This window comes from Paroedura picta, chromosome 3, assembly GCF_049243985.1.
Source record: "Paroedura picta isolate Pp20150507F chromosome 3, Ppicta_v3.0, whole genome shotgun sequence".
NCBI classification, from domain to species: Eukaryota; Metazoa; Chordata; class Lepidosauria; order Squamata; family Gekkonidae; genus Paroedura; species Paroedura picta.
Window position 1 is genome coordinate 140835037 of NC_135371.1, and position 24317 is coordinate 140859353.

The following is a 24317-nucleotide window of genomic DNA, read 5'->3' on the forward strand; positions in this document are numbered from 1 at the left end:
TCATGCCTCTGAGGCCCATCCCTAGTACTAAAACCATTCTTCATTCCCTTCAGAGCCATCACACTGGAGAACACTCTTGTGATCCTGTCAACGGTAGCACCTGATGCTGGAAAGTACTATGTTCAGGCTGTGAACGACAAGAACGGAGACAATAAAACCAGCCAACCCATCACACTCACTGTGGAGAGTAAGTGCTGCCTGGTGTGAACTGAAGAGACCTTTAATTTGCTATGTTGTTGTGGTTTTTTTCTGGCTGCACTAGTGAGCTGTGAGATGATGGAGATTAGTCAAAAATTCAACAGAAGCGGTAAGCCTCAGGTTGGAGAGTCTGTGGTGTAGACAGCCTTGGATATCTGTCATTGGTTTGTTTAATGCATAGAAGGGCTACCAGAAATAAGGCCCTGACCTTACTTTGGAAGCAGATAGTTGGCCCCATCAAATGGCTCCTAAGGGCTAATTCACATGTGATAAAGTCCTTGTGGTGCACCCTTGGCTGCCTTCCCTAAGGACTTTGGATCAGGTATGTACCAGGAGCTCCATGGTGGGAGCTTAATTCCCAAGCACACATGGCCAGGCATGTAGGAAGAAGGGCTGATTTCCTACCCATTGCAGCCCCTCTTTGCTTTCTTGGAAAAATTTAGTTAGTAGAACCTTTTCATCATTTCCCCAACAAGCGAGTGTTGACTGACCGGGGCTGCTTCATATCAGGAAAAGATTGCAGAGAGGTAGGTTGAAGTCCCAGTTGCACACCTGAGAAGTATTCCTGTCAGATGACTGCCAGAATACATCTATCAAAAGTCATGTGTGTCATGTGTACTTTGTAATATGTGAATTGGCCCTGAAACGTGCTAGGTGAGGAGCTGTAGAACACCCTCCTTCTCTGTGTGCACTGGTCTGCTGCATGGGGATGAATTTCTTGGTTCTGAAATGGTTTCCAGCTTCAGGGCCAAACTAGACACTGGCTTAGATTCAGCAGAGTGCTTCCACAGGTGGAACAATTTCTGCTGGTGGAGTGTCACTTTCTTGCCTCTCCGCTCCTGCTAGAGATCCCCCCCAAAAAAAGAAAATCTTCAGGGGCTATTTGGGGATACAGTGGAAGGAGGGAGACCAGCATGTTGCACCCTGCAGGCTGAAATAATTCCATCTGCAGAAATGCTCCAGTGGATCCAGTCCCTTGCCTTGGCAAATGTATAATTCCAGCATCATGTTTATCAGGAAGGATAATGGGAGGGAATGCGTACACATTCATTCTGCTCCCCACCACCCCACCCCACCCCACCCCGGCCCTCTAAGACTGTTTGTTCCCCAGCAGGGTTCACTTCCCATTTCAGAACCCAGTTGTGCAGGGGAGCATACCCCTTCCTAGTTGATTCTGTCTTGAAAATGGTCCCTCCCTTCAGCCCCCTTGTTAGCACTGCAAGAGCAACTTGTTAGAGTTTCTGTGTGCATTGCCTACTAGCTTGCTCTTCATCAGGTTCAGGAGAAGCTTTCCTACTGGTAACAGCAATGTGATAGTTCATTATAGAAACATGGGGCAATATAAAGAAAGGGCTGTATATGCCTTTACTACAGCGTGTGCTTCTGGAAGTTTGTACATGCAAGCACATGTGTTGCTCTGCATTCACTCTCCTTCCCTTAACTTCGACATGTCATCCGCTTCTATTACGAAGGCTGAAATGAAATACCATGCACCCTTGCTTGAGAATAAATCCTATTGCATTCAGTGGAGCTTACTTTTAAGTAAGCATGCATAGGATTGGCCACTTGTCATGCTTCGACTGCTCTTAATCACTGAACCTAACAATCCTGATATACAAAGTGCTTTGCAGCCTCTGTTGTATTCCCTTTGCAACAGCTCATGTTTTACAGATGTAGTTGAGAGTGTGTTCACCTGCCCAATTCCATGCAATGAATCCATGGCAGCTAGTACATAGATGGTGACTCCCACATCCAGGTCTAAATTCTCCATCCATCCACCAATGCAGAGAAACGGCTACAAGAACAAACAGCCCAATGTTCAGGGCATCAGTTAGCACTCTGTTAAGATGTTCTACTGCCTGCTTAACAAATTTTGAGAGATATAAGAGATACAATTGGCAAATGCTCTAATTCTCTCCGCCTCTAGGAATGGCATCAGCAACCCCCACCTGGAGGTGGCTACCCCTGAGTTGGAAATATTCCTTGAGGTCCTTGAGCCATTTTCACCTAGGGAGTTGATCTTTATGATCTGGAGATGAACAGTGATTCCAGGAGCTCTCCAGGCTCCACCTGGAGGTTGGCTACCTCTGGGTTGGAAATATTCCTTGAGGTTTGGAGGTGGGGCCTTTAAATGGTACAATACCTCAGAGTCCACCCTCCAAAGTAGCCACTTGCCATGCTGTTTTATGCAGAGTTGTTCCAGCTATTTCAGTGGGCATGGGACAGAGTAATTCTGTGAAGGGTTGCACAGTTAGTCCCTCTGTGCTCTGTTCCTGAGTATGAGAGCCTTTTGCCTTCTTGGACTATGTGTAAGAATATATAAAGCATCACAAAGCACTGGTACCCTAAGATACAGCTGAGTTTGTTTTGGAGAGCTGCAGCCAAGCATAAGGTGGGCCAAGGAGGTACTTTCTGGCTTGCTTGTTTTTCATGTAGACTAAGAGGTCCCTGAAGCTCAGCCTGTCACTGGCATCTCTTTGCACCTGGCTCCCCATCATTTCTGCAGGCCCAGGCCCAAATTTAATTTGCAGTAAATCTCTGGCCAAGCTCTGGCTGGTGCTGACTAAACATTTCTGCTTGCTCACAATTATTTAGACACTTGGGCCATGGCTGCAAGCAGTAGGAGGCTCTAATTACATCAGTGGTTGAAGCCCCCATTTCTGCTTCTCGTGCCATCCATACAGTGCCTCTGCTTTCTGGGTACTTGACTGCAGCACAGAGCATCGGAAGCTAAATTCACGTAGCATCCATAATATGCTCTCCTGAGAGACTCCCAGCATGCATGCGGGCAGTGTCCCAGCCACCCTCACATTCAGCCCTCAGATCCTGACTGTCTAAATCAGGGGTAGTCAAACTGCGGCCCTCCAGATGTCCATGGACTACAATTCCCAGGAGCCCCTGCCAGCATTCGCTGGCAGGGGCTCCTGGGAATTGTAGTCCATGGATATCTGGAGGGCCGCAGTTTGACTACCCCTGGTCTAAATCCTGCATCTCCCTCCCTATTGGTCCATGCTTTCCTGTCCCCTCTTTAGTTTTAGGAAAGTTCTTCAATTCACAATCCCTCTTATTCCTTGTCTGCCTCACTGCCCCCCAGGGGTCCTGTTACAGGGCAGCCGGGAGATGTCTCTTCATCCACTTTTATGAGGCCTCCCCTTGCTACTGTTTATAGAAGACAGAGGAGGAAGGGGGACTTGGACTACTTTATATTCTTCATGAGTGGAAACTGTGTTTCCTTCTTCCTCCTTTAATTATTGCGGGACTTTGCTTTCCCAAATCTACACGTCACCCACTCCTGCTGATAGTTTATTGCTCTGGGAAAGTCCTGTTATAGGATCTCACCCACTCCCAGCTTGGCTTGTTCCTCAGAAAGACAGACCTTTTGATTCCTGAGAAAGAAGGGCAAAATGCCACAACCACACCCACCATGACAATGAAAATAGTGTAATAATAAGCTAAATAGTTGAATAGCCACTGCAAATCTCTCGCTTGAGGCAGGCCACTTCACCCTGCTGACAACCAGGATTGGCCCTCATGATCAATATTCTCCGCCCACATGTGGCTGTTGCTTCTCCCAGTTTTATGTTTATAGGAGGCTTGCCCTAATTCCTCAGTCCTGGCCTGCCACGCTCTCTGCTACAGCACTTCAGAGATTCCCCTAAACAGCACTTCTGGAGCAATTAGGCCAATGCTTTCATTTAACAGTCTTGAATTCACTTTCACCTGTAACTCTCGGCTCTTTGCGAAAGGCCTTGATCTCTGCCTCCCAACAAAGCCATGAAATCCACATGAGTCAGCCCTGTGATCCCTCAGCCCCTCCAGAAGATGTTTACTTCACAGCTGTTTTATGTCTCCCAGACCTGGCTTTATATTCCCCCTCCCCTTTCTTTGCCCCATTAATCTGGAGTGCTGTACCTCAGTTGGTAATAAACACAATAGGGTAAGCCTTTATGGATTCAGCTATATCAGCAACCTCGCGATCCCAGCCAATACATGAAAGGGAGGAAGGATGGCTTTATCACTGCCATTATTTTGGTTTATGTACTTTTCCTGTGGCTGCTTCCTCCGATTCTGCTGCTCTGTCTCATGTTTCCTCCCTCCTTCCCTGCTTCCATCTCTGATGCCACCTGCTGATACTCAGCTAGGGATGGTGAACAGGTGGCAGGTCTCTGTAGAATGTCACTGTTGAGATGGGTACAGGATCTTAATGTTCCTTCTGAGAGACTGAAATCTGTGGATATTTAAAGAGAAGGTTCAAAGACCTATCCTGTTACAGATGTGCTATGAATCAGTGCTAGAGCATCTGCCTGTCATGCAAAAGGACCCAGATTCAAGTCCTGCCATCTCCAGCTAAATCAGCCAGGTAGAAAGTAATTGGAAAGACCTCCACTTGAGACCCCTCAGTGTGGCTGCCAGTGAAAGCAGACAATTGTGAACTGGTTAGACCAGTAGTTCTCAACCTTCCTAATGCCGCAACCCTTTAATACAGTTCCTCATGTTGTGGTGACCCCCAACCATAAAATTATGCAAGTGTTCTTTCACAGAAATTAAACCGAATGACCAATAGCGTGAAGATCCTTTGTTCATGATTGCATATAAATTGATTATAAATTGTATATAAATTGGCAGGCACCTTTAGGAGGAGCAGCAACTGTGCCCCTCCCCCTCCTGGCCAAGTTGCTCACCCTGCCGTGACCCCTCTGAAAGTGTCATTTGACCCCCAAAGGGGTCCTGACCCCCAGGCTAAGAACCACTGGGTTTGGCCAATGGGCTGACACAAGATAAGGAACCTTCATGTGTTCATCTCAGTCTTGACAACTTGCAAGAAGAGTTTTGTGAGTTCCATCACTGTCTAAGCAAACTGTGGTTAATAAAACTCTGGTTACCAGCCCCCCAGGTTCTGCTCTGACTTTCTGTGCCTGATTGGGAGCAATGCTGCAGGAAGAAAAAAAAGCATGGATGGGAGAAACCAGAGCAGCATGATGAGAATACCAGGACACACACCTCTGCTGAGCATGTCTTATCTCTCTTGCCACCAAATGAGCTGCAAAGTCTTTGGGGCTATGCAGTGTAAATGGGTGGTGAAAACGCGTAGGAGCGCTTTGGGCAAGTTAGTATAGCAGAAGTGTAAGAAGAAAATGGGAGCCTTGACCAAGTGAGAAGCAGAATGAATGCTGGTTTGGGCCCCCATTAAGGGCCTGATAGAATAACCCTCTGGCCTGCTAGTATATGTGAGCGGTTGTCATCCTGCAAGGGTCCTACCAACCTGGTGTCAAGTATGAGAGGTAAATAAGGAGACCAGAGGGCAGGGTACTGCAAAACACCCCAATTATTTTGCATTGCTTACTGCCTGCAGAATGAACTTTTATCCCGCTTGTTCAGGTAATGAAGACTGGCACAGGACTAGGTGAAATGCTGCCTATATCCTGACATCATTTGCAAGTTTTCAAACAAAACAACTGGAAACCACACTTAGCAGCTCTTCTGTGCTCCCACCAAAGTCTGATATTCACACCGCTTTGAAATTAGGGCCAAAACATGTGGAATGAAAATCATGCATCTCCATCTATAAAAAGTTAATCATTTTTTGTTTGTGGTCTTTTTTACATCTGTTTTGGCTCCTGATCATTGGTGCACTGGTGGCTATGAGAGAAGACACTGGATGGTTATTGGTGCAGGAATACTAAGAATTAGGAAGTCTATGCGAGACATTACAGTAACATAGCAAATAAGAATATTGGGAGTCTGTTTAACCAGCATAGTGTAATATTGATTTCATTCAGTATGCATGTGGGCACGCTAAGAAATAGTTGTAGATTCTTGGCATGTTGAGGAGAAACAGTAAACCTTGAATACCCAAAAGACCTTTATTGAGCTATTCTTGCTCTTGGTGCCATTGCATTGCTCAGGATTGCCTGGTATTCCTAATAGCCTTCAGCTCTCAGTGGAGCAGGTGGCATGTCTAAGGCGCCACTTTGCCTTCTGCATACACTACAACTCGGGAACATTTCTATTGAGTGTCAACATCACTTCCCTTCCTCCTCAGATACAGGTGGCCCAGCTGATCCAATTGCACCAACCATCATCATTTCCCCTCGCAACACCAGTGTAATTGCTGGCACCTCTGAGGTGATCCTGGAGTGTGTAGCCAATGCCAGGTAAGTCTCATCTCCCTGGTGCTGGGAAGGCACCATAAGATGTCATAGTGATGGCCGGTAAATAAATTGAATGAATAAATAAAAGATATAGCTGTCATGACTGCTGGGATTTGGAGAATGGTCTTGCGATCATGTACAAACCTTCTTCTCAGTAACACTTTCAACCCATGAAGTGTTCTTTCCTGGCCTCTCTGACTCTCCAGTACTGGGCTGGACCACAGGTTCATGGTGCAAAACTATGACCCCGGAAATGGCCTGTTGTGAGATGGCCTCTAGTAGCATTCTAGTGCTCACAAGGCAATCTGCTAATGGGGTATATTTTTAAGCAACAGAGGTTGACACCTGCAGGCCCTCCCAGACTTTACACCCAGAAAAAAGTGCCACCCACTGTGTGTAAAGCTAAAGCAGACTGTTGGGTAGGGGTTGCTTCAGTCTGTACAGATCTTGAGCTGGTTGCCCAGCACCATGGGGTGCATGGGAAAGGCAGTCCTCCCTCACAGGCTTCTCTGCTCACCAGGCCACTCATCAAGTTGCACATCATCTGGAAGAAGGACGGGGTGCCTGTGTCGAGTGGCATCAGCGACTACAACCGGCGCCTGACCATCCTCAATCCCACTTTGAGTGACAGCGGCTACTATGAATGTGAGGCTGTGCTGCGAAGTAGCAGTGTGCCTTCTGTGGTGCGACGGGCCTACCTCTCTGTGCTGGGTAAGCATGCGAAAGGAAGCCATGCGGTATCATAATCTTAAAGACAAGGTGGAGAGTGAACAGGGTACTCTTTACGAGCAGAAGGCCCCAGATTCAATCCCTGGCATCTCAAATGGTCTCTGGTTGCAGGGACTGGGATAGGCCTCTGTCTGTCAATCAGAATATGTGATCCAGGGTATAGTCTGCATGGGTTTTTTTTACCCACTCCCAGTTCAAATAAATCCCTCCCATCTACACCGAATTCGATTTCCATTTTCATTTTGGGTGCTTTACATTTTCCCTCTGCAACATGCATGAGTGATCTAGGGTGACCCTACCTTTCCCCCGCGATATCCAGAAGTGGATATAACCCTCAGTATTTGAAAAATTGGCATCAGATTTCTGTGCAGATTTCTGCTATATTCAAATTAACTTCCTTCTCCGTGCCTCATAGCAAAGGAGTCTTCCCTGATTGGCCAGGGCGTCAATTCAAAAACGTCCTGGTTCTCAGTTGCAAGGCTTCCCTGTGCTCCAAAAGCCCTAACTTCTCTCAGCAGATATTTGCCTCTTGGATTTATTCCCCTCCTCCTCCTCTGCTGTCTCTAATCCTCCCCCCGCCACCCCATTCAAGAAAATAAAGAGTCTCCTTCTGTGCTTATCTCCCCTCCCTGTTCTGAACTTTCCCAATCAAATGCAGAACACTTTCTGTTTCAAGGGGGAGGGAATAGAGGAAGAGCCAATTTCAAAACGATCTGAATTCATCAGGATCCACAACAGAAAAAACAAGGAAAGTGCAGAATCAGCCCTGGACTAGATTTGGTGTTCAGCAGCTTCATACGATCAGAGTGCAGTGAATCAGGAACCTTAATGTAGGCCTGATGTTGTTCGACCTTGAGATCTTGGTACAAAATTATCGTGGTTGAGAAGCATGAAAAAACAGTACTTGTGGGAATTCAGCGGGCAGTTTGGATTGGAAGAAGTTTGGTCAGTCCCATGACGGGGTTTTCTGTTGCAGAGCCACCTCAGTTCCTCAAAGAACCAGACAGGCACATCACGGCTGAAATGGAGAAGGTGGTGCAGGTGCCTTGCCAGGCCAAAGGTAACTTCCTCTAGTTCACTTCTCAGTTGTCTCATTCAGCTTTTGGCTGCAGCCCAAGCCTAGGCCATGAACCTTGCAGTTCGACCACTGGTCCTGCTAGTGACTTGGCAATTATAACAACTAGTTGGACAGCGAACATACAGCGACAGCTTTTCACTATTGCAAGGGGGAAGGGAAAGTTGTACGTTTCATGCTGTCACTCCCCCTTTAAAAATAACAACTGCTTTTAAAAATAGGACCATTTCTGCCCCATCCAGTTCCAAAGACAACCTTGAAAAGACAATCTGAACAAAGCAAATGTGACATCCTGACATCTGCCTCAGTCTACAGACAGCCTAAAACAGAAGCCCTCTGCAGGACAGCAATTTCATAGGCAGCTAAAATATCAGTTTGTGCATGCTCAGTGAAAGGAGCAGAACACCTCGAGAGAGCTCCAAAGGTGATGACAAAAGTGTGATCAGAAATGGCAAGATGCACACCTGAGGCTTAAAGTTAGCATGCATTTTCTAAGAGTAGTTTGGCCAGGCTGTGGAGTTGACAAAGGAAAATTTGGGGGTTTCATAATAGACTGGTCACAAAAATAGGATAGTGAACACCTTAGAAGAGTTGTGTTCTTTTCCATTTGTTCCTTCCTTGCTGAAGCAAGGGACGTTGAGGACCCATGGCAGTCCCCCTCTTTCTACGGTTATACTGCTATCCATCACAAGATTCTGGGTTTAATTCAGATTGCTAAATCCAAGTTGCTACAGCATTTGAATTGATCCTGAATTTGTGTGACTATTTGAGCAGCTTAGAGGTGGAAGGAGCAGGGGCAAAGCAGCCAGTGTGATGTGGAGATTAGAGAATCGTACTAGGACTGGGCTCAGATCCCCCACTCAGCCATGAGACTCACTGAGTAACTTTGGGAAGAGTCCCTCATTTGAACCCTCCTTTACAGTGCAAAATGGGGGAACAACAAGCCATGAACAGCACCCTGAACTGAATTTCCCTACTTTTGCTTGCAAACCCTTCCAGTTCTGTCAGCCTTAAGCATCCACCAACCCTGTTACTTTTAGGTCACCCACACTCTTGGGATTTGGACTTCTTAGCAAAAAAGTGTTTTCTGAAAACGATTCTTGGAGGAAAATTCGAGGTTTGTGCAAGAAAGAAAGTTTGGTGGTAGCTAGTAGTTAGTTAAGTACAGAGAATTGCAAACCTATGGACCGTCTCCAGAATCTGGGGATGGGAAATCCATTGAGAAAGGGAAAGTGACATGTGGAGGAATTAATTTCCCAATCCCATTGCTTTCTAATACTCAGACTTTGCCTTGCAGGTGTACCTCCGCCCAGTATGTTCTGGTACAAGGATGCGGCGCTGCTTGAAGTGGAGAAGCTCTCTCGTTTCCAGCTCCTCACCAATGGGAGCTTGCAGATCAGTGGGCTGCTGCCAGACGATACGGGCATGTTCCAGTGCTTTGCCCGCAATGCTGCTGGCGAGGTGCAATCCTCCACGTACCTAGCCGTCACCAGTAGGTGTCAGCGAGTGCTTTGGTTATAGGTTGCCTTGGAGCCCCCTTCCTTCCACCCCAGTGTTCCCTGCAGGACCTCCCAGTCCTGATGCTGAACTTCCAGAAGCAGGGTTGATAGTCTCAGAGCTGTATTGCAGGAAGCAAAGAGGTGAGCCATTAGGAAGATCAGTAATGGTTGATGGTCTGCAAAGTGGAAAGGAAGCTGTTGGAGGAAATCTGCATGAATCACAAGGGAGTAGTATAGACTAAAGGGTCCCTCTGTGTTTCAGGGAATTTGTTTCTGCCACTACTCCCTCCCCACCCGCTTTTTTTGTTGTTGTTGCCGGGTTACAGCCAACTTGTGGCAATCCTGCAGATTTTTCAAGGCAGGATCTTTTACTTTTGCCTCTGCATAGCAATCCTAAAGACTAACCAGGGCTGATCTTGCTTAGCATCTGAGATCTGATGAGATCAGGCTAGCTTAGGCTATCCAAATCAGGGCAGTATCACCTTGGCTCTGATCATATTATAGTATTGGACTGACAGGACTGTGTTGTGTCTTTGCCCAATTCCCCAGTGTTCGGAAGCATTCCAAATCGGGGAAGAGAGGCCTTGAGCAGCAGAATGAAGCACACAGTCAAGTGCCTGTTGTAGGCAGAGTCTCAGATGAGATCTGGATCCTTATTTAGAGCTCTTCCTAACTATTTGTCATCATCTGTCTGACTTAAGTCCTGCTTCACTGGAGAGCTCGGAGATACTGGGGAGAGGCAAGAATTATGTGCTAATGACTTGGCAATCTTGAACCCATACTATAGGTCTTTCCCTTGCCTTTCTCTCATCCATAGGTATTGCACCCAACATAACCAAAGGACCTCTGGACAGCACTGTGATCGATGGGATGGCTGTGGTGCTCAGCTGTGAGACTTCAGGGGCTCCCAGGCCAGCTATCACCTGGCAGAAAGGTAACAGTAGGGAGTGTCAAAGGAGCTTGTGAAAAGTTGTTTTCAGGTATGGCCAGGCATGGAAGTAAGAATGCCTCACAGATGGTTCCTTGTACCTGGAGCCCATCTCTTGATGCTGTGAACACAGATCATTTGCTATAAATCAAGGTACAGCATGGACAGTTCTCTCCTCCATTCACATCCCAAAAAATGACTCAGAAGACAGGTGCACTGTTGGCAGAAGTACCTCAGTTTGGGAACCCTAGTAAGAAAGAATTAAAATACAGCCAATTGAGCTCGGTTCCATTTCAGGGCTGGAAATTCTTTATATTGTCTAGGGTGGCCAGACTGTGGCTCTCCAGGTGTCAGTGACCTACAATTCCCACAAGCCCCTGCCAGCACATGCTGGTAGGGGCTCATGGGAATTGTAGTCTACCGACATCTGGAGAGCCACAGTCTGGCCACCCCTGAGGCTTTGCTGTTGAAAAAACCTTTGGTGAGACGACAGTGTACCGAAACCTTATCCAGCATTGCCTAGCGGTTATATTTATGTAGCATTGCTTGGTGTAAATAACTTTCTCTGAATATTTTCTTCTGGATTGTTTTCATTGCACACCAAGATTTAAACAGGAAATAACGTGGACTTCTTCAATCACAGAAGCCTTATGGTATACATAGATATTGACCACGCGTGCATCACTGGCTCTTTTCCACATCCAAAGAGCCAGGGTTGTGCCTTTGGCTACCTGTGCTATAGATCAGAGATTTTCTTTCAGAAAAGCTGGCCTCACCCCAGTTAGAGGTTTGTGGTCTAAGGAGAAGAAAACAGGAACCTCAGTAGAATAGAGGTAAAAAGACTGTTTCAGATCACTGGCCCAGTTCCCTGTGGGCTGAACCTTTGATAAGCTGTCTTCCCTTCCCAGAATTCATGCCTCAGCTCCCTGACAATGGGAGGAGTCTAAGCAATGTCCTTCATCCCTCAATACATCTAGGGTGGAGTGGAGGAAAGGAAACATGATCTCTGCATGGAACCTCACAAGATCACACAATGCTGAATGTGTCCCAAAGCCCATTAGTATGGCTACTCCCTGCTGCTGTGCCACAACAAGGCTCTCTGTTGACAGGCCCATACCCCAGGCCACTTTGCAAGCCAACCCAAAATGTGCTAGAAAATTGACTGGCATTATTAAGGGTCCCCAGAGTTCTTAAAACAGGGGGGATCTGATGTAACTTTTAGTGGATGGTGAATTTATACCACAGAGACCCTCGTGTAAATCCTTACCCTGCTTTATTGTGCTACTCAGTCACTCTTTCTTGGGCTACTCTACCTCACAGGGTTGTTGGGAGGGTACCCTGGAGAGGTGAGAACCACACTGAGGTGTTTGGACAAAACGTGGGATAAAAGGCAGTGAATAATATCAGTAGGAAGGTTGGGGTTCACAAATACTTATAGAATACTTATAGAGCACACACACACACCTTCTATTCCTTTCTCTAGAGAGAGGCTTCTACTTGTTCAGAAGTTATCAACACAGGTGCTTGGGACTTTTGCATGCATTTTGGTGGAGATCCTTGACACCACAATGGGAAGGCACTGAAGGCAAATCATCACAGGGCTAATAGCAAACTCTTCCTCTTTCCTTGCAGGGGAGCGAATCCTGGCTAGTGGCTCCGTGCAGCTTCCTCGTTTTACATTGCTGGAGTCAGGAAGCCTCCTGATCAGTCCTACACGAATCTCGGATGCTGGCAGCTACACTTGCCTCGCCACCAACTCCCGTGGTGCTGATGAGGCATCCGCTGAACTTGTTGTCTGGGGTAAGATGTTCCCTAGACTGACCTCCCATCTTATGTGGCTGTTCTGTAGGCTGCTGGCAGGTTCTAGGTGTGGTGTTACCATTACATCAACCAAACTGAATATTTAGATATTGCGTACTCAGGAGTTGGGGGAAATCTGTGAAATGTTACTTCATCTGTATCTTGGACTCCTATCAGCAACTCAGTTTTGATGTTAATTTCTGCCTATGTTTGCATTATGAAGGCTGCAGGAAATGTGCTGAAAATAAACAGGTATTTGAGAGTCACAGGGCTGATTCACACACACACATTGCTTTGTTTTTGGTTACTGTATATACTTGAGTATAAGCCGACCCAAATTTTAGCCAAGGCACTGAATGTTACCACAATATCAACAATAACAGGTAAGTGGGACCTTCACTCACGTATAAGCCTAGGGGGGCCTTTTCGGCATTATAAAAATGTGCTGAAAAAATAAGCTTATACTCGAATATATACAGGTATTTGATTATGCTGATGAAACTGACCAGATGACAACGGACGAGCTGAACGTTCTGTCTGTGCTGCTAGGACTGTGGTTGCTCATTTGTACATGAAAGCAACAAGGTGAAGAAAACTCACTTTTTCCCATACAAAAATGTGATGCTTCAGCAAAGTAACACACACTCTTGCACAAGAGTCCTGAACAGAACCACACTTTTTTCTTGGTTATCCTTTGTCTTTCAATCTTTCTTGTCCCCTGCCCTATTTAAACTCTTGCAACTATGCATCCATTCACTGAGATAATTTGCTAAATTTCCCTGATGATTTCTTTTAGCATAAGCTAGAACTGGCTTTTGTTCAGGCCCTGGCCCCAACGTGGTGGAATGAGCTCCCAGAAGAGCTAAGAGCCCTGACGGAGCTACCTAGGTTCTGCAGGGCCTGTAGGATGGAGCTCTTCTGCCAGGCGTTTGGTTGAGGCCAGGGGGGTGATCGGAGTTATGAACAGGAGGTCCCGCCTTATCCTAGGCATTCCCTTATGAAACACGGAAGATCAAAGCCCAGTTTACATCCTTGGGACCATGGTCCTGGTCCTGGTTGGGATTAGCTAAATTGGACTGGGGGCAATATTGTTGAGCCTATACCGCCATCTTTATTATTGGAGATATTGGGGATATTGTTCTCTTAATTTAATGGAATTTTAGGGGTTTACTCGGTTTTTTATGGTTTTATACTGTAAGCTGCCTTGAGGCAACATTTGTCAAGAGAGGTGGGAGATAAATTTTGTGTGTGGTTGTGTGTGTTCAGAGTTTTCTTTCCCAGAAACCTGAAGTCAGTTTATTAGCAGTATATTGGTCATATCATAAAATTGCAAGATTAAATTTTTAAAAATTAAGCCTAATACTACAATTCCAAAAAGGAAGAAAAACAGAAAATACACAATCTTTTATTTTCCAGGTTAGTTCACAGTGTTTCCCGGCAAGGGATCAGTACCTGAAATCACCGGTGCCTATGGATTGCAGCTCCAAATTTGTTTTGAGACTGTATCTGTTCCCTTTCAATTTAATCTAATAAAACAATTAGGCCCATGAGGCTGCAGTCAGAGGTGAATCAGTGCCCCCTGCTGACTGTGCAAGAAACAATAGTCTTCTTACAAAGTATGCTTCTGGGAACAATAGTCTCCTTTGGAAAAACTTGATTCTGGGAATCTGTTTGCGGATTAAGTCATTGGTTGAACTTTTATTCTATAACTCAACCCAATGGAGAAAATAGATTTCACAAGGTCCTGCTCACATCGTGTTTGTCAAAAAAGAATATTAGCGTGTCCAAGCTTCTCTTCCCCACACATCCCTATTAAGGGGTACATAGATTCCAAAGATACAAAGATAAGTACATACCTTTCATCTGATGAAAACATTTTCTCTGCAGTAATTGAGAAGCAATGGAGCCTTTGACCAGATTTTGTAACAGATTTGAATATCTGAGTTCATAATCAATGGTCATTGACACTTGGAGAAAGGGGAACATCCACCCTTTATACTATTAGTAAAGTCCATTGTGAAAATAATACAATGAGCTTTAGGCAGCACATGCTTGCTTTCAACATTTCCCCCCAGCCTAGGAAGGCAGAGGGAGTATGGAAAGGGAGCATGGACCATGCTGGGTCCCTTTAAACACGCACTTCCAGACTGCCAAGGCAGGGAGGGAGTGTCTACGTGGAGTGGGGTCCCACATACATTACAGCTGATTCTGACAACCCCCTGGCTGTCAGATATAAGGCCCACTCAGGGATGGTCCCTTTAAGCAGTACCTCCTAGCCTGCCAGGGCAGGGAGGGACTGTAGGCATTTGAAAATAAACCGTAACATTTTGGATTCAGCCAGTGCTCCTGTCATCATCAGCTGATGGAAGCAATGGTAATTCCTGAGCCCAGCATGCCCATCAGCTGTTGAAGACAGGCACCCTGCCCATTCCATTTAAATGATTCCCCAGTCGGGAAGGCATTTAAATGGAGCATGCAGGCTTCATCATAAGCTTTCCAAAGACATCTGGCAGGCAGGCCTCATGCTGGAGGCTTCAGAAAGTTCAATACATCGTCAGCAGGACCTGGCACCTTTTATAAGGCATGATGCCTGGCATTTGTAGTGTTAGTACACCTATTTTCCCCTTAGAATCATAGAGTTGGAAGGGGGCATACAGGCCATCAATTCCAGCATCTTGGTCAATGCAGGATCAGCCTAAAAGCATCCATGAAAAGACTGCCAGTGAGGGGGAACTCAGAACCTCCTTAGGCAGCTGATTCCACTGCTGAATTCCACTGACTGTGATTTTTTTTTCTGATATCTAGTTAGTACCATTCTACACATAGCTTAAAGCCATTATTGGGGGGCCCTATCCTCTGCTGCCAACTGGAACTGTTTCCTGCCCTCCAAGTGACAACCTTTCAAATAGTTAAAAAGAGCCATCATCCCCTTTCAACCTCTTCTTCTCCAGGCTTAACAGTCCCAAGTTCCAAAGCCTTTCTTCATAGGTCTTGGCTCCTAGACCCTGGATCATCCTTGTCACTCTTCTCTGCACCCTCTCAAGTTATTCCACATCCTTTGTGAAATGAGACCTTCAGAACTGCATACCGTATTCCATGTGTGACTTGTGCAGTATACAGCGGGATTATGACATCTTATGATTTCTATGTTATGCCTGTATTGACACAGTACAAGACTGCATTCACCTTTTTAACCACATCACACTGTCTGCTCATATTTATCGTACAGTCAAAAAGTACCCAAAGATCTCATTCAATCACACCGCTACCTAGAAATTATCTGCCATCTAATATGCTTACCTTTTTTGTGACCCAGATGTAGAACTCTGCACTTATTGAATTGCAGCTTGTTCTCATTTGCTCACTTTTCCATCATGTTCAGATCATGTTAAGCTCTATCTTCTTGGGTGTTCGCCCCTCCTCCCAATGTGGTGTCATCTGCAAATGTAATGATAAGTCCCTTCACTCCCTCATCCAGATCATTGATAAAAATGTTGAAAAGTACCAGATCAAGTACCAAGCCCTGTGGCACCCCACTGTTCACCTCCCTCCAATCTGATGAAACACCATTGATAACTTTGGATGCAGTTTCTAACCAGTTCCCTATCCCTCTAACAATCTGAAAATGCAGTCTGCAGTCCTCCCGTTTACCTATCAGAACATCATGGGGAACCTTGTCAAAAGATGTACTAAAATCAAGGTAAACAACATCAACTGAGTTTCCATGATCTAGTAAGCCAGTCACTTGATCAAAAAAAGGAAACCAGGTTGGTCTGACATGACCTGTTGTTGTCAAATACATGCTGACTTTCCGGCATTCAACAACGTCTCAGTTGTACCAGTTGAGTGGAACAGATGACTGAATCATCTTGTTTTGCAGGTCTGTAATTTTATGAATTTCTTAACATCTGGCTTTTTGGACCATCACAATTACTGCATGAAAAGGGGAGTTCTTTGAACGAGCAGGCCAGAAGCCTGGTTACTAGCTTGGCATAGCAACCGATGTCCTGACTGCTCTCTCTCACTTTCTCATACACTCTTTCTCTGTCTCTGTCTACAGCTCGGACACGCATCACCAACCCCCCTCAGGATCAGAGTGTCATCAAAGGCACAAAGGCATCTATGTCCTGTGGAGTAACCAATGACCCCAGTGTAGTAGTCCGGTATGTGCCAGGTTCTTTTCTGCATGAGATTTGTGAAGGACATTTGCTGTAGATGGAGCTGGAGTACAAGGTGGGGAAGGAGGAGTGGAGAAGGACATGCAAAGAGCAACCTGTTCAGAGATGTAGAGATATAAAAACAATCAAGGCAGATAACATCCTGTATCCTTAGACAACAGTGTGAAAACAGAGTCTTGGGGAAGCCGACTGTGGATAAAATGCTGCACCCTCATTATTATGGGTCATTATTATGGTTTTAAACATTTTTGTATGTCGATGGGTACAGCATCCATTGAACCAATGCTGAGTTGTGTTTTCCATGACAGGATTTAAGACTGGAACATGTAGACAAGTGTTGTGAATGCCTTTGCTTAGGTGTCTCCTGGGAGAGATGAGCAATCTCCTGGCTTTTGCTAACATAGCTTCATGAAGATTTGAGACTTGGCATCACCTTTTGTACAAGTCGTATACTTGGGAAGAGGTCAAAATCTGTGCTGCTTTGGAACCTGAGAAGAGTCATGTTTGTGTTTAGCAAAATGCCTGTCTGGGATTCATGACCAGGATTCTTCCAGCCATTTCTCTGCATGTTTTAAGAACTCAGACATGGAAAAGAAATGTGAGGTGCTCCTGTGTAAAATCATGGGCCACTGTTGCCCCCTGGTGCCTGTTAGCAACTGTGCTGAGAAAAAAAAAACTGCTATGTTCTCTCCCTGGGGTGAAGGAAGAGTACCATGATACACCTTACTATTGAAAGTTAACTATATCCATGTACAGGGGCATCTGTGTGGTGTTGAAGATGGAAGTCTCAACTAGGAAATGAGGGACCTGGGTTCAAATTCCCCAATCAACAATGGACTTTGCCAGGTGACCCTGGGCTAGTCATTCTCTCTCAGTCTCACTGACCACATAGGATTGCAGTGCAGATAAATGAGTACTGGAAGAGCTACTCAGGGGAGAGGTGTGATAAAATTGGACAGACACAAAAGCGGGCTACTTTGGCTGACCTCCCGTTTATTACCCACAAAAAGGTACTTGCTAAAAACTTCCACTCAGAGAAACAAAAACCATGTTATCCTTTTTCTTATGAACAACCAAAATAGCACCAAATATTGTGCAATATTTGGGATCTCCAGAACTCTTATCAAGGTGGGTGTTTAAAAGGGCGTGTGCACATGGGCGTGCATTTCAGGCCCCCACCTCTCTTTTGTTTTCATTTGTTTAAATTCCAGCCTGGAGAATTTGAAACCTTGCAAACTTGTGGTTGTTCGTCCTAACAAAATATGGGTTTTGTTTTGAAGTATTTCTTTGGACCAACATGGTTACCTGTAAACCCACACAAACAAGTATGTATTCCAGCATGCATGCTAAAACTCATGCCTGGCAGAATAACCAGATGCAATTAAAAAAAAATAACGGTAGCCCTCAGAGAATGCAGATGCAACACATCATTTTTAAAGCTGAGCCTCTCACACATGTGCCTATACATCGCAGCTGCTATGACACATCTGAGACTCCCCGTTCTGCTCTCACTGCCTCTGTAAATGAGAGAAGAGCAATGAAGTTCCCACCCATGGATCTCACCCTATGCTTTCTCTTCACACCCACCTGTCCCTCCTCGCACCTCCAGTGGGCTTTTTGCAGGTTTTTTTTATGGTAATAGGAACTGCGGTGTTCAATCACCATAGTGATATATCTACTACTGATAAACCAAAAAATAGCCAGCAAAAAGCCTGCTTGCTGGGAAGGAAAACAGCGGGTATGAAGGCAAATGGCAACAGATGTGGGAGAACAGCTGCAGAAATCCACGCCCTCCTGTCCACTTGGGGGACACTCCCAGATCATGCCAGGCACCGTCCAGTCCTGTTGGAACTCCTTGTTGCCTTGCATTAACTGGCTACGCCTGCCCAAAAAGCTCTGCAGAGGAAGATCATTAGAGATGAGCAAGCTATGGGGTTTGTTTGTTGTTTCGATCTTCTCCTCAAGCAAGTTACATTTCTTTGGAGATTGTTATTTGAGAGGTGGGACTCCTGGACTTTGGAGAGTCATGGGGACATTAAAGTCAGTCACATGAAGAGGCAATTCTCTATCCCACTTTCTCCCCATAGGTTCATATGGGAGAAGGATGGCACAGTATTAAATGTGGAGAACGTGCCACGCATGCGACTGGATAACACGGGCACTTTACACATTGTCCAGACCTGGTCAGGCGACATTGGCACCTACACCTGTCGAGTGGTGTCTGCTGGAGGCAACGACTCTCGCAGTGCACACCTGCGAGTCCGGTAAGGCCCAGCTCCTGAAGTCACCTGTCAATGACCATCTCGTACTAGGAGATAGTGAATTCTGACGCATTGAGAAAAAAGAGGGCAAGGAGTGGGTAGGGCTCCTAATCAGCTTTCACATGTCCTCCTGAGTAACATACTCATTGTGATATAAATGTTGTAGAAACAACTTTACTGCATATTGAACATAGACATGGATTGAACATATTGAACATAGACATTAACTTTCCCTGTGTGAGGATTTATTGTGCAACCCCTAACTACCTGTGCAATACCAAGCCCTTGAAACAATACCCTTTGCAAGACCAAACCCTTCTGCACTCATGTTCCTTTAATAGGTATGCCAAGTTCCATGGCAGCTCCTATGTTTCAGTCCCACACTGCAGGGGCTTATGTGTGAACATCTAACTGCATGGGTCTTTCCCACAGAATAGACCTGTGCAGTCAGCCCTTCCCTCATGGTCCCTTTATTTCTCTGGAGCATAGGGTTACAAAACATAAAACAGCTTTCACACCCCTAGTTGAGCATGGGAATGGGAACCTGACTAGCTGGGGCAGGGGGTGGGTTGGTACTCTAACAGGTACTCTAATCTGAAAACACATTGCAAGGTAGGACTTTTTCTCCTTGTAGCGGATAACCAAGGAAAACAAATAGCACTGTTATCTGGGCAGAATAGGTAACCTCAAATTATCTCAGCACACAAATACACCCCTGCTATTTCTCAGAGTACCTCTGGGCTCTTACCATATTTTCCATCCATCTACACCATGCAGTTAAACAAGATGCCTGCTACTCAGAGACTGGTAATCAGTCAAGCCATGACAGCACACAATGTGGATTAGCACCCTTGGCTATGTCCAAATCACCCCACTTTTCCAATGGGTAGCACTCTTGTCTTTGGGGTTCTGTTGTCTGATGACTTCTAAGATTGGTTTCTTCTATCATCATCCTCATCAGGCAGCTCCCCCATGCACCAGAAAACCCCATTGCTGTGCTGAGCACTGAAGAGAAACGTGCCATCAACTTGACCTGGACCAAGCCCTTTGATGGAAACAGCCCGCTGCTGCGCTACATCCTTGAGGTTTCTGAGAACAGTAAGGCATCTTCCTGCCATACAAAGGTGTCAAGGTGCACTCAGAAGCTTGTGATAGGACTGGATGACTGGACTGGAGTCATCACAAAGCTGATTTTGTGGAGTGGGAGATTGTAGACCTCGGGATTCTTACATTTCTCTGTGGACTCTTGCCGAGGCTGATTCCGAGGGCTTGTTGCAGTCCAGAGCACCAGAGCAGTTTGTGGTGTTTGTTTTGGGGCTGTACATCAGTTTTTTATTCTGTGGTCTATATATATATAGGGTGCTTCTGAATTGCAAGATAACTTGTTTTTGCCATGCTCCAGGCACAAAAAAGGGCTTCATTCCTTCCTGTCCCCCATCCATCAGCCAGGCTTTGACTGTATCATTTGCTTCTCCCATGGAAGCTGCATAGCTTCATTCATTCTCTGACCTCTTTAAATACCATTTGGAATAGAGGTGGCTCCTGGACAAAATCCAATTCATGTAAGCTCCTGTATAAAGGAAACCTGCATGGGACCACCTAGAAGAAGTATTTGGGAGGAATGGAGCTTGCCTTTTTATTTTCTCCTTGTTCACTTCCTCTTTTGCCCCATTCTTCTGTGTCTGGCAGATGCTCCCTGGACAGTGCTGATGGCCAGCATGGACCCTGAAGTTGTCTCAGTGCTAGTGAGAGGCCTGGTTCCTGCCCGCTCCTATCAGTTCCGGCTATGTGCTGTCAATGATGTGGGCAAAGGCCAATTCAGCAAGGATACAGAGAGGTGAGGTGGGCATATCATGGACCATGGGCTGAAGGTTGTGTTTCCTAAAGAGATGGTCTCCTAATTAGTTGAGGGAAATTAACCTTTAAGAAGAGAAATCAAAAGGGGACAATTGGGATTCTCCACCAATGTTTACATAGATTTTTCACTTAAGAAAACTCTCAAAATAAACCAGGCAGATGTTTTACTGGAAAGGGTTTTTAAATTAAAAGAGAATTAAAAAGGCAAAAGCACACCCACAAAGACATTGAAAATATATACAAGACTAACTAAGAGGAAGTCAAGGAGGAGAGGAGGAAAGCCATTTCAGAGAAGGCTATAATTATCAGTCTCAAAGAAAGAGGTCTGCAGAAGCAGCAACAAAATAAACAGCATTTCACAAAGAGAAGAAGGAAAGACCTATGGAGCAGCATGCCATACATTATAGAGCAAAATATCCCCTAGGGCAAGCTGATGTATTCACCTTGTAAAAAATAACTGGATTGGTTGTCTGGAGGTAGACAATGATTTGGGGGTGGCTTGATGGGCTTACCTGAAGTGGACTATAGATGTAAATGGTGCTTCATGACCCTGTGAGTACTGGATTGGAAAAAGCTACCATGCTTGTTGAATAGCATTGTTACTTAATTAGGGTAAATTGGTGAGGGGAAGTGAGGCTCAGTGTTGACAAAATTAATCCATAGGTTCTTGGGGAACCCATTGTCCTGAAATATGTGTCTCACTAAGATGGGGAAAAGGTCATTAGGTAGCCAGCCACTTTTTCTCACACTTACATGTCCAGGCTTGTCTCTGGCTGATATCCATTATTTGTGTCCTTTTGGGCCAGGCAGTGTATTACATATGAAATATTGGAGATCATATGAGGGTGTTTATGGCTTTCTGGCTATAAACTGCATCTCAGAAAGAGGAGAGGTCTGACTGCTAGCAATAGGAGGGAATTCATAGAGTTGAGCATGGGAATGAAATATGATATGAGTAGGTAGACTGTTATTCTGGCTTTGAATATATATAAAGACCACAACTTTGTAACCTCATGCTATGATGGTTTGAATACAAAGTACAATGTGATACTATCAATCAGCCACAATAAAAATATGAGTTGCTTTTGATTCTTCAAAATTTTGGTTAATTTATTTGGTCATATCTTTCATCATTCATTCATTTCACCCCTGCTTTGTCTGAGGTCTGGTTTTGCTGCTTTTATTATTATTATGAAGAGGCTACCATGCAGTTTATTATTACATACAGTGATGTGTCCAATGTGGTATGGCATAACCTTATAAACCTTATAACCATCTGCCCTTTTTATTCTATCAAGATGCTATGTAAAAGTGAAAAGATGTGCATTCACCATGAGAAGCTGGCTGTATATGTGCACAGAACAATAACTGGGCACTTACTCTGGCATGGCTGAATTTGGCACTGCCTAATTATGTGCTTGAGAGTTTAACTTCTCTGTCCCTGAGAAGGTGGGGGGAGCTGAACTGGATGGCCCCTTGTGGTCTATTCCAGGGGTAGTCAACCTGTGATCCTCCAGATGTTCATGGACTACAATTCCCATGAGCCCCTGCCAGCAAATGCTGGCAGGGGCTCATGGGAATTGTAGTCCATGGAAATCTGGAGGACCACAGGTTGACTACCCCTGGTCTATTTCACCTCAGCATGATTCTGATTCTGAATCATAAGTCCAACCCAGTTCCAGGCCAGCCTTGGAATATGCTGTTTGTATTATTTTCCTTTCATCAGGGTTTCCCTTCCTGAGGAACCCCCCACAGCACCTCCACAGAATGTCATTGCCAGTGGCCGGACCAATCAATCCATCATGATCCAATGGCAACCACCACCAGAGAACCACCAGAATGGTATCCTCAAGGGTTATATCATCAGGTGAGCAAGCACAAGCACCTTGCCAAATTTCCAGTTCTCTTTCCTTCAATTGAATTCTATGAATCTCTTGGAATCTACCATAGACTGGTCAGAAATAGAAAAATCATAGGGTGTCCTACATGGCAAGAACATCCCTATGGCTTTTATAATGGGCTGACCAAATATTGTATATGTTGTTCCTTGTACAGATTTTGCCTTGCTGGCCTTCCTGTTGGCTACCAGTTCAGAAACATCACCAATGCTGATGTCAACAACCTGTTATTGGAGGACCTGATCATTTGGACCAACTATGAGATTGAGGTGGCGGCATACAACAGTGCTGGACTGGGTATCTACAGTTCCAAAGTGACTGAATGGACTCTCCAGGGTGGTAAGTTTTCTGGAGGAGGGAAAGATTACAGACACAGGCACAAATGCTTAGAAAAATTGCAACAAGCCTAAGTATGTATCCTGCCAAGCAGAGCAAATCAGCTTGGTTTTGCTGCTTATACAGAAGACTGCAGGATTGGGAGTGGTGCTTATATGATCTCTGCATATGTGTATGTATATGTATCACAATCTACATCCACAAAGTAAACCCTTAATTCTAAATATACAGCTGATGAGCACAAATAGGGGCTGCCTAGACAGACAGATGGTGTGAACTGCAGTTCCATTCTAAGTGAGTTTCTACTTTCTGATTTCCTGTCCCACAGTTCCCACAGTGTCTCCAGGTAATGTGCAGACTGAGGCCACAAATTCTACCACAATACGATTCTCATGGAAACCACCCAGCCCCCAGTTTGTGAATGGCATCAATCAAGGCTACAAGGTAAGCTGAAGGCAGGCAACCTTTCAAATCTTGCTGTGTCTCACTGTAAGCATCAAGCTAAGGCCTGCCTACCCACACCAGGCAAAAGCATTTTTTTTATTTTTATGAAACAGACAAGCTCTTGTTAGCCGCTACCAGAACTGAACTCTGTATGGAGGTAAGTGGGAATGTGAACTTGCCACTTACCCTTTTGACATCAGTAAGCAGGTGGTTATTTTGCCTCAGGAAGTCTAAATAGGTCAGAATTGGTAGAAGATGTTTCAGGCCTTGCCTTGACAGGCCCCATGTTGGCTTTCTTTTTTCCACAGCTGACATTTAAATAAGATGGGAATCCATATTCTTTATTCCCCCATTGACTAGAAGCTCTTTCACTCTATAGCCTCACTTCAAGAAGGGTCGAGTGCCTGTCTCTTTTCATTCGGTGTTTTAGAAGGCTTAATCATTGCATGGAGTTGTTCTTGGGCTAGCCAGTTACCATTGCTCTGCCTATAACTTGTTCGTGAAGAGATCTTCCTTCTTTGCTTGCTTTGCTTCTTTCGTGACAGATATACAGAGAGGGTGAAGGGTCCAGTTAGTAGGAAGTCTGCCTATTTGAGCCAGCAAAAGGACCAGTCAAACATGAAGAAGTTGATAGACCTGCCATAATAGCCTGTCACTGCTAGTCTCCTTTCATCCCATACTCACCTAACATAATATGTGTTACATAATTTCAAAGTTGGGCTTTGTATTAAACGGGAACTTATATAAACCATCCTTATAGCTGCTGTCTCAGCATATGTCTTTCATTATGGGAAGCTACTCCAAAATTTGCTGTAAACCGCAAAGTTTCAAAAGTCAGCAATTTAATCCACTGTTTTTCTTGATGCTGTACCTCTAATTTCATCAGCTGCTACACAGAATAAGTTCTATGACATTGAACCCCCAATTTCACATGTCCATTCTTTATTATTTTAGATTTAATT

The 24317-nt window shown here is 45.1% G+C and overlaps 1 protein-coding gene across 2 annotated transcripts in view; it reads left to right on the forward strand.

The window, feature by feature from the left end:
• Nucleotides 1–24317, forward strand: part of SDK2 (sidekick cell adhesion molecule 2) — a 404613-nt gene that overhangs the window by 313598 nt on the left and 66698 nt on the right. Inside the window, exons 5-18 of one of the 2 annotated variants that reach the window (XM_077328296.1) lie at nucleotides 54–187; nucleotides 6242–6353; nucleotides 6871–7061; nucleotides 8056–8139; nucleotides 9452–9646; nucleotides 10471–10587; nucleotides 12214–12381; nucleotides 16442–16544; nucleotides 18647–18823; nucleotides 19782–19918; nucleotides 20510–20657; nucleotides 22404–22544; nucleotides 22733–22914; nucleotides 23240–23355. In XM_077328296.1, the coding sequence (XP_077184411.1) occupies nucleotides 54–187; nucleotides 6242–6353; nucleotides 6871–7061; nucleotides 8056–8139; nucleotides 9452–9646; nucleotides 10471–10587; nucleotides 12214–12381; nucleotides 16442–16544; nucleotides 18647–18823; nucleotides 19782–19918; nucleotides 20510–20657; nucleotides 22404–22544; nucleotides 22733–22914; nucleotides 23240–23355 (2005 nt within the window). Of the gene's footprint in view, nucleotides 1–53; nucleotides 188–6241; nucleotides 6354–6870; nucleotides 7062–8055; nucleotides 8140–8423; nucleotides 8579–9451; nucleotides 9647–10470; nucleotides 10588–12213; nucleotides 12382–16441; nucleotides 16545–18646; nucleotides 18824–19781; nucleotides 19919–20509; nucleotides 20658–22403; nucleotides 22545–22732; nucleotides 22915–23239; nucleotides 23356–24317 lie in introns of those variants that run through there. The other variant, XM_077328297.1, reaches the window with a different exon arrangement.